The sequence below is a fragment of the Mesoplodon bidens genome (assembly GCF_964165515.1).
Source record: "Mesoplodon bidens genome assembly, chromosome: 8".
NCBI classification, from domain to species: domain Eukaryota; kingdom Metazoa; phylum Chordata; class Mammalia; order Artiodactyla; family Ziphiidae; genus Mesoplodon; species Mesoplodon bidens.
The window spans coordinates 59,070,865-59,088,810 of record NC_138165.1 but is presented as its reverse complement, the minus strand read 5'-3'; the positions used below and the strand labels follow the sequence as shown (position 1 = coordinate 59,088,810).

The following is a 17,946-nucleotide window of genomic DNA, read 5'->3' as shown; positions in this document are numbered from 1 at the left end:
TCCCAGAGTCTAACACACTGCTTCTCAACTAGCAGGTAAAGAATAATGGTTGTTTCACTGAATGAATGCTTGCTGGCCACTTTTGTTTTCATCCCTTGGGTTCTTTGATGTATTTTAGAAAGTGTGATTTCCTAGATAATTGTCCACTATGTAATGGAGATATTACTTTAATTCCTCCATGATCAGGGTGAAAGCTTTTTGAGATGTGAAAATTATGACAGAAATTTCAAGCCATTTCTCGGAGGTGAGTCATCTTACAAGTAGATCAGCGCTGTTTTATGTCACATTTTATAATACTGAGGCTTCTGAGTGCTTTGGCATAGTAATTATCCACCAGTAATTTGTTTAGGGCTCTAATGCTCGGGTTTGTCATTCATGTCATTCCTCAGTACTCTTGCCCAAGTTAAATATAAAGCAATGTCAGGGTAATAAAAGCTGTGGTTGAAAAAAATTAACAATAAAACAAACATCTCTTCCTATTGCATGAATGGTATTAAATCAGGGTTGCTGCCTCAGACAGTGGCAAGTACTGTGTGAAAACTCCTGGGAATGTGTTTATTCCCCGTTCTCTGGAATACTCTTTTTTCTTTGTGGCAGGCTTCTTACTGATTACTATACCTAAAATTCAGGCATCCAGCGGGCTGCCTTACCTGTGATGATTTAGTTTGGGTGATACATTCATCTAAACTACTCCACTTAAGGATAACTTAATTAAGAGAATACAATTTGCCAGCACTTTTCTGCTTCTAGAGGAATATTACATTAGAGCATTCACAGATTTGCACTTTCTTCAAAACACAGACAAAAAAGAGGAACCACACAGTTTTAAAGGTGAATATAACCTGAGAATTCACTGATGCTACCCTTCTATGTCCAAAATATTTATTAAACCAAAATGTTAACGTGTTAATTAAAACTGATGTGACTTAAAATACTGCACAGTTTATTCCAGAGTAGCTGTGCTTATCTCATAGAAAGGATAGTGAGTTGCAGGTGGATGGTGTTTTTACACAACCTTTGTGCACATAAACAAGTTTAAAATTACTATTCCTATTATACCATTGAAATGTTTTCAAGTGTTAATTTAAAGCCCCATTACATATATAATTAAACTTTTAATCCTTTAATTGTTCTAAATTTTTTCTTTTTTTTTGTTTTAAATTTTTATTTTATATTGGAGTATAGTTGATTTACAATGTTGTGTTAGTTTCAGGTGTACAGCAAAGGGATTCAGTTATACATATACATATATCTATTATTTTTCAGATTCTTTTCCCATATAGGTTATTACAGAGTATTGAGTAGAGTTCCCTGTGCTATACAGTAGTCCTTGTTGTTTATGTATTTTACATATAGTTGTATATGTTAATCCCAACCTCCTAATTTATTCCTCCCCCTACCCCCCTTACCCCTTTGGTAACCATAAGTTTGTTTTCTAAGTCTGTGAGTCTGTTTCTGTAAATAAGTTCATTTGTATCATCTTTTAGATTCCACATATAATTGATATCATATGATATTTGTCTTTCTCTGTCTGACTTACTTCACTTAGTGTGATAATCTCTAGGTCCATCTGTGTTGCTGCAAATGGCATTATTTCATTCTTTCTTATGGCTGAGTAGTATTCCACTGCATATATGTACCACATCTTCTTTATCCATTCATCTGTTGATGGACATTTAGGCTGTTTCCATGTCTTGGCTATTGTAAACAGTGCTGCAGTGAACATTGGGGTGCATGTATCTTTTCGAAGTATGGATTTCTCCATATATATGCCCAGCAATGGGATTGCTGGATCATATATGTTAGCTCTGTTTTTAGTTTTTTAAGGAAACTTCAAACTCAAGATGGATTAAAGGCCTAAATGTAAGACCGGATACTATAAAACTCTTAGAGGAAAACATAAGCAGAACACTTTTTAACATAAATCACAGCAATATCTTTTAGGGTCCATCTCCTAGAGTAATGAAAATTTTGTTTTATTTGTATTACTTGAGGCTTATTTCCAATTAAGAAGTATAAAATGATTGCTGTTTACACATAGGCTTCTTATTTGTCTCTTTAGGTTATTCATCTCAGATATATATTCTGAATATAACCATATGTTTTATATATATGTCAAGCTTAAAAGTGATATTCTTTTTCTCCATGCAACTGCTCAAAATTTTAATTGGCTCTTCTATTTCTGAACTTGGACAAGGGATTTAAGATTTTTCAAACTGCAGGTCACATTTCACTACTTCAATATGCATGTTTTTTGAAATGGCAGAATCCCTCAGGGCTGTGTGATTTTCACTAGTGTGTGTGTGTGTGTGTGTGTGTGTTTAAAGTTCATATCCAAACACAACTGAATAAATCCTGGAACACATTTTCTCTCCATGCCTGAGAAATGCAAATTGTTATAGGTCAGTTGCTGAGAGGTCTTGTCTGTATCTTGGACGTCTTGTTTGCAATTTGGTTTTCATTCATTCCAAGCATACCCAATTCACTTTACGTTTGCCTGTTATTCACGTTTTTCAGTTGTCTGCAGGGTTCACTTTAACATGCGGAAAAACTATTCTCCCTTGACTGTGCCTTCCTAAATGCACTGACTAATATTTATAAACACACATGTGTCTTACTATGCAAGAGCTGCTGCAATTTCTAGGGTCAAGAGGGGGAAATCATGGCGCACACACCACCTTGATGACTTGTTCTACTCATATCCAAAGGAATATTAACAAACAAATAGGAGAGATCATAGCTAAGCGAACAAATGGATCTGCCTTGTGATCGTAGGATCACACATACCAATGCACACCCTAGAAAAGATGCTTTTCAAATGCAGGCCAAGAGCCCATGCTTGGGGTCCCACAGATCTGGAGTCCCATTCTAGCCTAGCATGCACTAGCTGTGTAACCTTGGGTGTGTATTGTAACTTCTGAGTTTCATTTTCCACAACTGATATAATGAGCAAACTAGCCCCACCTCATGGGATTGTTATAAGGAAAGAAGGAAGGAAGGGAGGGAGGCACCTGTGAAGTCACCATTGGTGTACTATAAACCAGCTGTCTCTGTTTAAAAAAAAAAAAGCCTTGATGTGACTTGATTTGTAATGTGGTGTAAATACTCCCACCATGGCTGATTTTAAATCATGAATGATTTAACAACCACCTGGTAAAGTTCCTGAATATTTAACAGTCTCCTGGTAGCAGCCAAGCCCAGCACACCACTGCTAGCCTTCAACAAATGGTAGTAATTATTTCTTAATAGTTATATTTTGTCTTCCATTGATCTAGAAAAAAAATTGGCTGTTTGGTGAAATTCTGTATAGATGGAGATATGAAAGCTGAGAGAAGAATAGTAATTTATACAGTTTAAAATAATAATGATTTCAAATAAAAAAGAGCTACCTTAACAATTTTGAAAGTAGGCAAAAACTTAGAAGAAGAAAACAGAATATTAATAATAAGAAAATGTGCTAATCATGTGTTTTAAAAGTAAGAATAGGATCACTTTGTAAGATGTTCTAGATTGATTAAATTTAATGTTAGTTTTTCAAGATTGGTTAGAAGGGGCTCCACGTTCTTGGTCTTATATTCTTTAATTTACGTGAACAAATCCTAAGTAGAGAGTTGTGTGTATTTGGTACCTAAACAGAGAGAAACTGACAGCCTATATTTTAAAACCTAGTGCTTTACAAAAAAGCTTTGTTTTCATTTTAACCAATAACTGTTTTGTATCATTCAAGACTGGTTTTATTTTATTTTTTATTTTTTATTTTTTTTGCTTTATTTATTTTATTTATTTTTTTTGGCTGTGTTGGGTCTTCGTTTCTGTGCGAGGGCTTTCTGTAGTTGTGGCGAGCAGGGGCCACTCTTCATCGCGGTGCGCAGGCCTCTCACTATCGCGACCTCTCTTGTTGCGGAGCACAGGCTCCAGATGCGCAGGCTCAGTAATTTTGGCTCACGGGCCCAGTTGCTCCGCGGCATGTGGGATCTTCCCAGACCGGGGCATGAATCCGTGTCCCCTGCATCGGCAGGCAGACTCTCAACCACTGCGCCACCAGGGAAGCCCCTATTTTATTTTTTTTAATTGAAGTATAGTTGATTTACAGTGTGTTAGTTCCAGGTATACAGCAAAGTGGTTCAGTTATATATATATATATATATTGAATATATATTATTTATATACATATTCCTTTTCAGATTCTTTTCCCTTATAGATTATTATAAAATATTGACCACAGTGCCCCATGCTATAGCGTCGGTCCTTATTGGTTATCTATTTTATATATAGTAGTGTGTATATATTAATCCCAAACTCCTAGATAAGCCAAGGCTGATTTTAGATTTTTAAAGTTTGCTGCAGCCATGTATTTTTTGAAATAGTCCTTTACTGAATAACCTGGTTTTGTTTTTGGTAATAATAAACATTTGCATGCGTGGTCTGAGATTCGGATAAAGAATGGCATACTGGACCTGAAACTGCTCCAGAACACCTAGACATGTGGAGCCTGCAAATAGCTGTCATGTAACAATGAACTTCTCATTTTGCAGAGTACTAAACTGTGGGTGATTGAAGAGGAAATCATCAGAATTAAGGATGGTTGATTGAATCATCCTGTGCTGAAAGCTGCACTTTCCATGTGCACTTACTGTACCCTGAGCGGGCAGTGCTGGGATAACTCACCTAGGGAAGAGTGTGGGCAAACCCAAGGGCATTTTGGTGGCTATAGGCTGACTTAATCCAGTAAAACTGCTCTGTCCATTTCATCAAGACGAGACTGTAGCGTGGGGTCACTGAAAGGAGACAGAAATCATCAGCACTGTACCTAACATGGCATTGCCTAGAACAGCAGGTTTGCACACCCAGAACAGGGCTGGGAGGAAGAACCAGGAGGACTGTGTACATTAGAACCCCCAAACTGTTGTCCTGCTAAAGTGAGAGATCCTCACTGCAGCATGTGGCCCCAAGTGCAAATATCTGCTTCTCTGGGGAGGCACGTCTCTTCCTAAATGCACATGCCTGTGTACACATTTATTGCTCCTAGAAATGTACTGGATGTGCATGAAAATACAGTCCAGGAAGTAATTAAGTGGCATTTGGGGTTTGATCAGATTTGGGGAAGGAAAGAAAGACTGCACCTTCTTTCTCTCGCCTATGTAAGTTAAAATGTTTCTCAGGGTGTGAAATGCCTTTATGATGATCACAAACCTAGTAAAGGGTTAAAGGTAACATGGTTAAGCTGATATACTTTTTTCAGGCTCATATTACATTTTTAAGTAAAGCAAAAGGGAGGAAACTTTTTTTTTTTTCCATTGACACAAAATGTGATTACTTGCTGTCCTCGTGGAAAGATAGATGATCAGCCTTCTGGATGAGGCCAGCTGGTATGTCTATAGATCAGATGCAAAAAAAAAAAAAAAAATCAGTGGGTAGCTCTTTCATCTGTCCATTTTTTGAACCTTCTCTCACAAAACTAATTCATTAATGAAAAGATTTGGCATATTACAAGCTAACATTGGAAGCTTTACCCAACAGGTATATTTCAAGAATTGTCGGGGAAGAATTTCCAGAGACAATTCAGTACTGCTGCTTCTTTTATTAACTTACCTTCTCCCCACACCTCGCCCCCCCATATCAGATTTTTCTTTTTCACGCAGTTCACTCTGCAAGCAAAAACCAGAACTGAGGAGAGCTATTTAGAAAATGAAAATATATTTAGGATGATTTGCAAGCTATTTTTAAAAATGTATTTCTCTTCTGAGCTACTTAAGGTGTGAGCTGAAGGATTGGAAACATGTAAAATCCTAGTTTATTAAAATCCTGGATTTAGGGCTTTTCTTTTAGATGAAACTCTGCCTAACGAGAAAGTATTAATATTGAGTTAGGTATATAGGCTTTGGAACATAATAATTATAATGAGACAAATCATTTATTAAATGTGTATTGTCTACTTCCCATCACATTATGTCACTGATCCTCAGAACATCTTTACAAGTCAGTGCTTTTATTATCATCTCCCTTATGTAGGAAACTAAGGCTTAGAAAGTTGAAGTAATTCATCCAAGTTGATACTGCTGTAAGAGATGGATTGGGGATTTCAAGAAGGGCCAACTGAGTTAGAATCCACATTTTTAGCCACTCAATTATATTTTTCATCATAATTCATAATTTCACACTGGTTGTGTCAGGAGGTGTGCAGATTGACCTGTTTTTGTGTGGATGGTGGTGTGGAATCTTGGAGTAACTGATACCCTTGTCTTTCTGCCTACAGGCCCCTGGGGAAGGTGTACAGGAGACTGTGGGCCAGGAGGAATCCAGAGTCGTGCGCTTTGGTGTTTCCATTTTGATGGGTGGACGAGTCACCTGTCTAACTGTGATGAGAACAAGAGGCCTCCGAAGGAAAGAAGCTGCTTCCGAGTCTGTGACTGGCACAGAGACTTCTTCCAGTGGGAGGTTTCTGACTGGCACCACTGTGTGCTTGTTCCTCCCGCCCTGGGGCAAGCCAGACCTCGGGCTACAGAGTGCGTGACAGCCCAGCATGGGCTTCAGCACCGGACGGTGCGTTGTGTTCAGAAGCTGAATAGAACCGTGGCTGTGAATGAGATATGTGAACACTTTGCCCCTCAGCCCCCCACGGAACAAGCTTGTCTCATCCCTTGCCCGCGGGATTGCGTGGTCTCTGAGTTCTCACAGTGGTCCAGGTGTAGCAAGGGATGTGGGAAGCAGTTACAGCATAGAACTCGCTCAGCCATTGCCCCCCCTCTCTATGGAGGGTTGCAGTGTCCCAACCTGACTGAGTCAAGAGCCTGTGATGCTCCCATTTCCTGTCCTCTTGGGGCAGAGGAATATATGTTTAGCCTTAAAGTTGGACCGTGGAGTAAATGTCGACTGCCTCTTCTCAAAGAACTTAACCTAAGTGGAAGAACTGTTCTGGATTTTAGCTCTGATTCGAAGGAGCTGGTCACCTTTAGACATCAAAGTTACAAGGCACATCACCATTCCAAGTCCTGCGACATAGAGATAGGTTATCAAACCCGCCAGGTTTGGTGTACAAGAAGTGACGGAAAAAATGCTACGTTAAGGTAGGAGGACTTCAGTGTTTATATCTTTGATTCACTTAAATATTTTACAGTGTAATTTTACAAGATTTCTTTATGATTTTCTACAACAGGAAAATTGTAATCAGGTTTGCAATTTGATTTTTTTAAAGTTTCATTTGAGAAGTTTTCAATTTCAAGTATAAGTATTTTAGAGTCTAGGCCACCAGTGCTCTGAACTCTGGTGTAATTAGTGTAGTAGTACAACCATATAGGATAAGTCATCTATTTTCACATATCTATTTTATCAATATGTCAGTTAAAAAAATAGATCTTGTGCCGTAACTATCCATCAACAAATGAATTGATAACAAAGGTGTGGTATGTATATATATAATGGAATATAGCTCAGCCATAAAAAAGAATGAAATTCTGCCATTTGTAGCAACGTGGATGGATTCAGAGGGCATTATGCTAAATGAGATGTCAGACAAAAATAAATACCAGATGGTACCACTTATATGTGGGATGTAAAATATACAACAAACTAGTGAATAAAACAAAAAGAAGCAGACACATACATATGGAAGGCAAACTAGTGGTTACCAGTGGGGGAGAAGGAAGGGGTAGGGGCAATAGAGGGGTAGGGGAAAAACGGGGTTATTATGGGATTATATGAAATCATATGTATAAAATTTTTGAAAATTGTAAAGCACTATAGAATTGAAAGAATCTTTCCTTCCATAAAAAATTGGTCTTTTTTTTCATAGAAAGGATTTTAATTTTAATTTTTATTTTTTTACATATTTATTGGACTATAATTGCTTTACAATGGTGCGCCAGTTTCTGCTCTATAACAGAGTGAATCAGCTATACATATACATACATTCCGATACCTCTTCCCTCTTGCGTCTCCCTCCCTCCCACCCTCCCCATCCCACCCCTCCAGGCGGCCAAAAAGCACCGAGCCCATCTCCCTGTGCTATGCGGCTTCTTCCCACCAGCAATCCACTATACGTTTGGTAGTGTATATGTGTCCATGCCACTCTCTTGCTTTGTCACAGCTAACTGTTCCCCCACCCCATATCCTCAAGTCAATTCTCTAGTAGGTCTGTGTCTTTATTCCTGTCTTTACCCCTAGGTTCTTCATGACATTTTTTTCCTTAAATTCCATATATATGTGTTAGCATACGGTATTTGTCTTTCTCTTTCTGACTTACTTCACTCTGTATGACAGACTCTAGGTCCGTCCACCTCATTACAACTAACTCAATTTTGTTTCTTTTTATGGCTGAGTAATATTCCATTGTATATATGTGCCACATCTTCTTTATCCATTCATCGGATGATGGACACTTAGGTTGTTTCCATCTCTGGGCTATTGTAAATAGAGTTGCAATGAACATTGTGGTACATGACTCTTTTTGAATTATGGTTTTCTCAGGGTATATGTCCAGTAGTGGGATTGCTGGGTCATATGGTAGTTCTATTTGTAGTTTTTTAAGGAACCTCCATACTGTTCTCCATAGTGGCTGTACCAATTCATATTCCCACCAGCAGTGTAAGAGTGTTCCCTTTTCTCCACACCCTCTCCAGCATTTATTGTTTGTAGATTTTTTTATGATGGCCATTCTGACTGGTGTGAGATGATATCTCATTGTAGTTTTGATTTGCATTTCTCTAATGATTAATGATGTTGAGCATTCTTTCATGTGTTTGTTGGCAATCTGTGTATCTTCTTTGGAGAAATGTCTATTTAGGTCTTCTGCCCATTTTTGGATTGGGTTGTTTGTTTTTTTGTTATTGAGCTGCTTATAAGTTTTGGAGATAAATCCTTTGTCAGTTGCTTCATGCAAATATTTTCTCCCATTCTGAGGGTTGTCTTTTGGTCTTGTTTATGGTTTCCTTTGCTGTGCAAAAGCTTTGAAGTTTCATTAGGTCCCATTTGTTTATTTTTGTTTTTATTTCCATTTCTCTAGGAGGTGGGTCCAAAAGGATCTTGCTGTGATTTATGTCATAGAGTGGTCTGCCTATGTTTTCCTCTAAGAGTTTGACGGTTTCTGGCCTTACACTTAGGTCTTTAATCCATTTTGAGCTTATTTTTGTGAATGGTGTTAGGGAGTGATGTATTCTCATACTTTTACATGTCCCTGTCCAGTTTTCCCAGCACCACTTACTGAAGAGGCTGTCCTTTCTCCACTGTACATTCCTGCCTCCTTTATCAAAGATAAGGTGGCCATATGTGCGTGGGTTTATCTCTGGGATTTCTATCCTGTTCCATTGATCTATATTTCTGTTTTTGTGCCAGTACCATACTGTCTTGATTACTGTAGCTTTGTAGTATAGTCTGAAGTCAGGGAGCCTGATTCCTCCAGCTCCGTTTTTTGTTCTCAAGATTGCTTTGGCTATTCGGGGTCTTTTGTGTTTCCATACAAATTGTGAAATTTTTTGTTCTAGTTCTGTGAAAAATGCAAAAATTGGTCTTTTGTTACTACAGTAATAAAAGACTAAACCATTTATTATAATGATAAAAATTCAAGTTCACTCTCAAATTTGGGCTATAAATTATGTAAATATTTATTGTTCTTCATGTTTACATTAAAAAAATTTTTTTTGGTTTGTTTACTTTTTTTGATGATTAAGCAGGTTCTTTTACATCTGAATTGTAGATATTTTATAGTAGTGATAATACCAATAAGTTAATCCAAGAATGTTTTCTTTGGCATTGATTTGATTAAAAATATTAACTTGCACAGCAATAATTAGAATTATAAACCTATAGAGGGAATGGACTAAAAGTTTTAAAAACAATAGATTAGGGCTTCCCTGCTGGTGTAGTGGTTGAGAGTCCACCTGCCGATGCAGGGGACACGGGTTCGTGCCCCAGTCTGGGAGGATCCCACATGCTGCGGAGCAGCTGGGCCCATGAGCCATGGCCACTGAGCCTGTGCATCTGGAGCCTGTGCTCTGTAGCAGGAGAGGCCACAACAGTGAGAGGCCCACGTACCATAAAAACAAACAAACAAACAAAAAAAAAACAGAATAGTTTAGGCTTCAAAATTATTTGTTATTGTTTTACTTTACATGGTCATATCTTGATGTAAATCATAGAAATATGTTAAAAGTAGTATCTGTTTACTTTTCTCCTGGAAGGTCTTAAATGAATTCACTGATATATTACCAAATTTCTTCCAAATTAAGATGCCTTTCAGTAGTACTGTAATTACCAAACAGTGAAATACTCATTGCTAGAATTAATCATTAACATCAGTTACTGTTTTCCTAGGATCCACAGCTGGCTCAAAGGACTACCTCTGCTATTTCAGAACAAAGTAATGTGATGATTGTTTTAGGGTTTTTTTTGCCTATTCGACTTCAGAAATGAGCATATTTTATCTTTTTTGCTTCTTTCTGATTTATATGATGTAAGTTGGCAAGTCCATTGAAGAGTGATTTTCTGCCTTTCATTGACTGCCTCTGTGAAGCCAAAAAGATTAAGCAGATGATTTGGGTGTTATTGTTTGAATACGTATGTGTGATTCTGTACAAACATTGTTTCTTAATATCCTATATTGGATATCACACAGAATGTTTTCAGTCTATAGTTTACTTTTTTTTTTACCATGTTCTATTTTTTTATCAATAAATTAAAAGACTTTATTTTTTAGAGTGATTTTAGGTTTACAGAAAAATTGAACAGCAGATCTAGAGCTCCCATGTATCTCCTCATCACTCCCTCTCCACACATACACAGTTTCATACACACATCTTGCATTAGTACAAGTTGTGTAATACATTTGATACAATGGATGAGCCAATACTGATACATTACTGTAGCCCATAGTTTACATTAGACTTCATGTTTTGTGTTGTACATTCAGTGGATTTGGACAAATGTATAATGGCATGTATCCACCTGTACTATATCATACACAATAGTTTCACTGCCCTAAGAATCTCCTGTGCTGCTTCTACTTATCCCACCTTTCCTCTCCCCAAACCCCTGGAAACCAATGAGCATTTTACTGTCACTTCCAAGTTTCAGCAATTATAAATAAAGCTGCTGTAAACATTCAGGTGCAGATTTTTATGTGAATGTAATTTTCAACTGATTTGCCTAAATACCAGTGGGCACTATTCCTGGATATTATGATAAATTTATGTTCAGTTTTGTAAGAAATTCCAAAGTCTCTTGAAAAGTGGCTGCATCATGGGAATTCCTTTTGCTTCACCCCCCTGGCCAACATTTGATGTTATCAGTGTTTTGGATTTTAGCTATTTTAATAGGTGTGTAGTAGTACCTTGTTTTAATTTGCAGGTCCTTAATAACATATGATGTTTAGCATCTTTTCATATGCTTATTTTCCATCTTTCTCTTCCTTGGTGAGGTGTCTGTTCAGATCTTTTGTCTATTTTTATTTATTTATTTATTTATTATTGAATTTAGAGTTCTTTATATATTTTGGATAACAGTCCTTAATCAGATATGTATTTCAAAAATATTTTCTTCTAGTCTTTGACCTGTCTTTTCATTCTCTTAACAGTGTCTTTCACAGAGAAGTAAGTTTTTAACTAATAGAGCTAATCAATGAATTTGGTAAGGTAGCAGTATACAAAATTAATGCACAGAAATCTCTTGCATTCTTATACACTAATGATGAAAAATCTTAAAGTGAAATTAAGAAAACACTCCCATTTACCATTGCAACAAAAAGAATAAAATATCTAGGAATAAACCTACCTAAGGAGACAAGAGACCTGTATTCAGAAAATTATAAGACACTGATGAAAGTAATTAAAGATGATACAAATAGATGGAGAGATATACCATGTTCTTGGATTGCAAGAATCAACATTGTGAAAATGACTCTACTACCCAAAGCAATCTACAGATTCAATGCAATCCCTATCAAACTACCACTGGCATTTTTCACAGACTAGAACAAAAAATTTCACAATTTGTATGGAAACACAGAAGACCCCAAATAGCCAAAGCAATCTTGAGAACAAAAAAACGGAGCTGGAGGAATCAGGCTCCCTGACTTCAGACTATACTACAAAGCTACAGTAATCAAGACAGTGTGGTACTGGCACAAAAACAGAAATATAGATCAATGGAACAGGATAGAAATCCCAGAGATAAACCCACGCACATATGGCCACCTTATCTTTGATAAAGGAGGCAAGAATATACAGTGTGGAAAAGACAGCCTATTCAATAAGTGGTGCTGGGAAAACTGGACAGGTACATGTAAAAGAATGAAATTAGAACACTCCCTAACACCATACACAAAAATAAACTCAAAATGGATTAAATACCTAAATGTAAGGCCAGAAACCATCAAACTCTTAGAGGAAAACATAGGCAGACCACTCTATGACATAAATCACAGCAAGATCCTTTTGGACCCACCTCCTAGAGAAATGGAAATAAAAACAAAAATAAACAAATGGGACCTAATGAAACTTCAAAGCTTTTGCACAGCAAAGGAAACCATAAACAAGACCAAAAGACAACCCTCAGAATGGGAGAAAATATTTGCAAATGAAGCAACTGACAAAGGATTAATCTCCAAAACATACAGGCAACTCATGCAGCCCAGTATCAAAAAAACAAACAACCCAATCCAAAAATGGGCAGAAGACCTAAATAGACATTTCTCCAAAGAAGATATATAGATTGCCAACAAACACATGAAAGAATGCTCAACATCATTAATCATTAGAGAAATGCAAGTCAAAGCTACAATGAGATATCATCTCACACCAGTCAGAATGGCCATCATCAAAAAATCTACAAACAATAAATGCTGGAGAGGGTGTGGAGAAAAGGGAACCCTCTTGCACTGTTGGTGGGAATGTAACTTGATACAGCCACTATGGAGAATAGTATGGAGGTTCCTTAAAAAACTAAAAATAGAACTACCATACGACCCAGCAATCCCACTACTGGGCATATACCCTGAGAAAACCATAATTCAAAAAGAGTCATGTACCAAAATGTTCATTGCAGCTCTATTTACAATAGCCAGGACATGGAAGCAACCTAAGTGTCCATCATCAGATGAATGGATGAAGAAGATGTGGCACATATATACAGTGGAATATTACTCAGCCATAAAAAGGAACGAGACTGAGTTATTTGTAGTGAGGTGGATGGACCTAGAGACTGTCATGCAGAGTGAAGTAAGTCAGAAAGAGATAAACAAATACCGTATGCTAACACATATATATGGAATCTAAAAAAAGAGAAAAAAATGTTCAGAAGAACCTAGGGGCAAGACAGGAATAAAGATGCAGTCCTACTAGAGAATGGACTTGAGGATACGGGGAGGGGGAAGGGTAAGCTGGGACAAAGTGAGAGAGTGTCATGGACATATATACACTACCAAATGTAGAATAGATAGCTAGTGGGAAGAACCCGCATAGCACAGGGAGTTCAGCTCGGTGCTTTGTGACCACCTACAGGGGTGGATAGGGTGGGTGGGAGGGAGGGAAATGCAAGAGGTAAGAGATATGGGGACATATGTATATGTATAATTGATTTACTTTGTTATAATGCGGAACCTAACACACCATTTTAAAGCAATTATACTCTAATATAGACGTTAAAAAAAAGATGTAGTTTTTTTATCTTAATGAATTCCAATTTGTCAATATTTCTTCCATGGATCATTCTTTGGTGTTATATCGGAAAAAACATTACCAAACCCAATGTCAACCAGATTTTCTCCTATGTTATCTTCCAGAAGTTTTAGTTTTGCATTTTACATTTAGGCCTGTGATCCATTTTGAGTTAACTTTTGTGAAAATCTTGTGGTCTGTGTCTGGATTCATTTTTCTACATGTGAATGTCAAGTTGTTCTAGCACCATTTGTTAAAAAGACTATCTTTTCTTCATCAAATCGCCTTTGCTTCTTTGTTGAACATCAGTTGACTATATTTGTGTGGATCTACTTCTGAGCCCTGTATCTTTATTCCATTCTTCTATTTATCTATTCTTTGCCGATAACACACTGTCTTAAATACTGAAGCTTTATAGTAAGTCTTGAAGTTGAGTAGTGTCAGTCCTCTGAATTTCTTTGTATTTAATATTGTCTTGAGTGTTCTGGAGCTTTTGCCTTTCTATATAAACTTTAGAATCAGTTTGTGGATATTTACAGAATAATTTGCCAGGATTTTGACTGGAAATGCTTATAATGTATAAACAATTTGGGAAGAACTAACATCTTGATGATATTGAGTCTTTCTATTCAGGTACATGGAATATTTCTCCATATATTTAAAACTTCTTTGATTTCTTTCATCAGAGTTTTGTACTTTTTCTCATATAGGTCTTGTATATATTTTGTTAGACTGACACTTAAGGATTTTACATATTATTGTTGCTAACATAAATGTATTGTGTTTTTATTTTCAAATTCTAATTATTCATTGTTGTTATACAAGAAAGCAGTTGAGTTTTGTATATTAACCTTGTATCCTACAACCTTGTTATAATTTCTTATTTGTTCCAGGAGGGTTTTTTTTCTTTTTGGTTATTATTGCTCTTATTGATTCTTTGGAATTATCTATGTAGACAAGCATATAATTTGCAAAAAAGACAGTTTTATATCTTCCTTTCCAGTAAGTACACCTTTTATTTCCTTTTCTTGCCTTATTGCATTATCTAGGACTTCCAGTATGCTGTCCAGTAGGAGTAGTGAGAAGGAACATTCTTGCCTTACTCCTGATCTTAGCAGGACAGCATCTGGTTTCTCACCATTAAGTATGATGCTAACTGTAGGTTTTTGTAGACATTCTTTATCAAGTTGGAGAAGTCCTCCTCTATTCCCAGTTTGCTGAGAATTATCATCATAGGTGTTGGTTTTTGTCAAGTGCTTTTTCTGCATATATAGGTATGATTATATATATTTTTTTCCTTAGTCTGTTAATAGGATAGATTACATTAATTGATTGTCAAATGTTGAATCCTCTTTGCATACCTGGAATAAATTATACTTGGCTATATGATATGTATAGCCAAGTATACTGTTAAATATTATTTGCTAATTTTTTATACATTGTTGGACATTATTTGCTAATAGTTTCTTGAGAATTTTTGCATACATGTTCATGAGAGATATTGGACTTAGTCTTTTTTCATAAGGTCTTTGTCTAGGTTTACTGTTAGGATAATGCTGGCCTCATATAATGAGTTGGGAAATATTTTCTCTGCTTTGATTTTTAGAAATAGAGTGTCAAGAATTAATATTATTTTTTCCTTTAATTTTTGGTAGAATTAAAACCATCTGGGCCTGATGTTTTCTGCTTCAGTAGGTTATTAATTATTGATTAAATTTCTTTAATAGATAATAGATCTATTCAGATTATAGATTTCTTCTTGGGTGAGTTTTAGGAGATTGTTTCTTTTAAGGAATTGGTCCATTCATCTAAGTTAACAAATTTGTGGGTATAGACTTGTTCATAATATTATTTTATTATCCTTGGGGTCCATGGGGATTATTAGTGGTAGTGATGACCTCTCTTTCATTACTGATATTAGTGCTTTGTGTTTTCTCCCTCTCTCCCTCTCTCCCTCTCTCTATCTATATCTATATCTATACCTATATCTATACATATATATCTTTTTCTCTCTCCCACTCTCTCTCTCTCTCCTCCCTCTCCCCCATCCCTCCTTTTCCTTAGTTAACCTGTCTAAAGGTTTATCGATTTTATTGAACTTTTCAAAGAACCAGCTTTTGGTTTCAGTTATTTTCTCTATTGATTTTCTGTTTCTAATTTTATTGCTTTCAAGTCTAATTTTCATTGGGCTTACTTTGAATTTAATTTGATCTTCTTCTAGTATTCTATGGTGGAAGTTTAGGTTACTGATTTTAGATAATTCTTCTTTTCGAATATGTGAATTCAGTGCTGTAAATTTCCCTCTAAGCACTGCTTTTACCACATCCCATAAATTTTAATAAGTTACATTTTCATTCTGATTTAATTCAAAGTGTTTAATTTCTCTTGAGATTTTTTCTTTGCCCATGTATTATTTAGAAATGTTCTATTTAATCCTCTAGTATTTGGGGGTTCCCCAGCCATCTTTCTGTTTTTGATTTGTAGTTTAATTCCGTTGTGTCTTGAGAGCATATTTTGTATAATTTCTATTCTTTTAGATTTGTTAAGGTGTGTTTTACAACCCAGAAATGTGGTCTGTCTTGGTGAATGTTCTGTATCATCTTGAGAAGAATGTGTATTCTGCTATTGTTGGATGAAGTATTCTATAAATGTCAATGATATTCAGTTGATTGGTGGTGCTGTTCAGTTCAACTATGTTCTTACTAACTTTCTGCCTACTGTATCTGTCCATTACTGATAGAGGGGTGTTGAAGTCTCCAACTATAATAGCAGATTCATCTATTCTTTTTTTGCAGTTCTATCAGTTTTTGCCTCACATATTTTGATGCTGTATTGATAGGTGCATGCATATCAAGGATTGCTATATCTTCCTGGAAAATTGACCCTTTATGGTTATGTAATGCCTCTCTTTATTCCTGATAATTTTCCTTGCTCTTACATATGCTTTGTCTGGAATTAATATAACTATTCCAGGGTCCTTTGATTACTGATAATATGATATATTTTTCTCTATGCCTTTACATTTAATCTGTGTGCATATTTATACTTAAAGTAAGTTTCTTATAGATAACAGTTGGATTGTGTTTATTTATCCACCCTGACAGTCTGACAGTCTCAGTCCTTTAATTGCTATATTTATATCATTGACATTTAAAATGATTATTGCTATATTTGGATTAATATCTACCATATTTATTATTTTTTTGTTCACTGCCCTTGTTCTTTGTTCCACTTTTTTATTTCCTGTTTTCCCATTTCTCTAATTTTAATTGATCATTTCACATTATGCCATTTGTTTCCTCTTTTAGAATATCAGTTATGGTTTTTTTTTTACCATTCTCAGTGGTTGCCCTAGAGTCTGCAATGTAAATTTACAACTAATCCAAGTAACTTTCAGATAACACTATACCATGTCACACATTGTGCAAGTACCTTATAGAGTATTCCCCATCCCTTTTTCCCATCCCTTAAGACACTGTTGTCATTAATTTCACTTACCCATAACGTATAACCACCAAATACATTGTTATTATAATTTTGAACCAATTATCTATTAATTATGAATAAGAAAAATAAAATATTTTATTTTACCTTCATGTATTCCTTTTCAAACCATCCTTCTTTATGTAGATCCAAGTTTCTGAGTGTCAACACAAATAATCAGTAAACAATCTATAGTAAGGAACAGAAGAGAGTTTTATTCAAGCCAAGCTGAGGACTATAGCCCGGGAGGCACATATTCAAGAAGTACTTGAAATATGTTCCACCTGACTACAAAATGGAGGTAAAACCACAAAGTTACATATTTGTTTGTCAAAATTAGGATTGGAGCTGTCAAGAACTAAGGGTGCTTGATAAGCAAGGGTTATTTGGGGTCCTAAAATGGTTGCATATTTTACAAGGGGAGACCTTGAGACCATAAGGTTGCAGCTGGCAGTTTCTAGCAGATGTTGTTTTGAAAATGGTTGGTGGTGTCCTTGAGTTTGATACACTTCAGAAGATTCAGCTTCTCAGTGATGCAGAAACATGTCTGAAACCATATCCGTAATAGCCCCCTGGCTCCATTTTGGATGCCTGAACCATAGTTACTACATTTTTATTTTTGAATGGTCTTAAATATGTCATCATGAGCTGTATTATTTTCTTTTCTCTGAAGAACTTCTTTTAACATTTCTTGTAAGGCAGGTCTCTTGGTGACAAATTCCCTCAGTTTTTGTTTCAGAAAGTCTTTATTAACTTTTGAAAGATAATTCCACTGGATATCAAATTTAGGTAGGCAGTATTTTTTTCTTTCAATACT

General features: G+C 36.0%; 1 protein-coding gene across 1 annotated transcript in view; it reads left to right on the top strand.

Annotated features, from left to right (window-relative positions):
* Positions 1-17,946, top strand: part of THSD7B (thrombospondin type 1 domain containing 7B) — a gene marked incomplete at its 5' end in the record, with an annotated part of 794,653 nt that overhangs the window by 165,598 nt on the left and 611,109 nt on the right. The window contains one exon of the mRNA XM_081243155.1: positions 6,257-7,067. Coding sequence (XP_081099281.1) covers positions 6,257-7,067 — 811 coding nt within the window. The remainder of the gene's footprint in view (positions 1-6,256; positions 7,068-17,946) is intronic.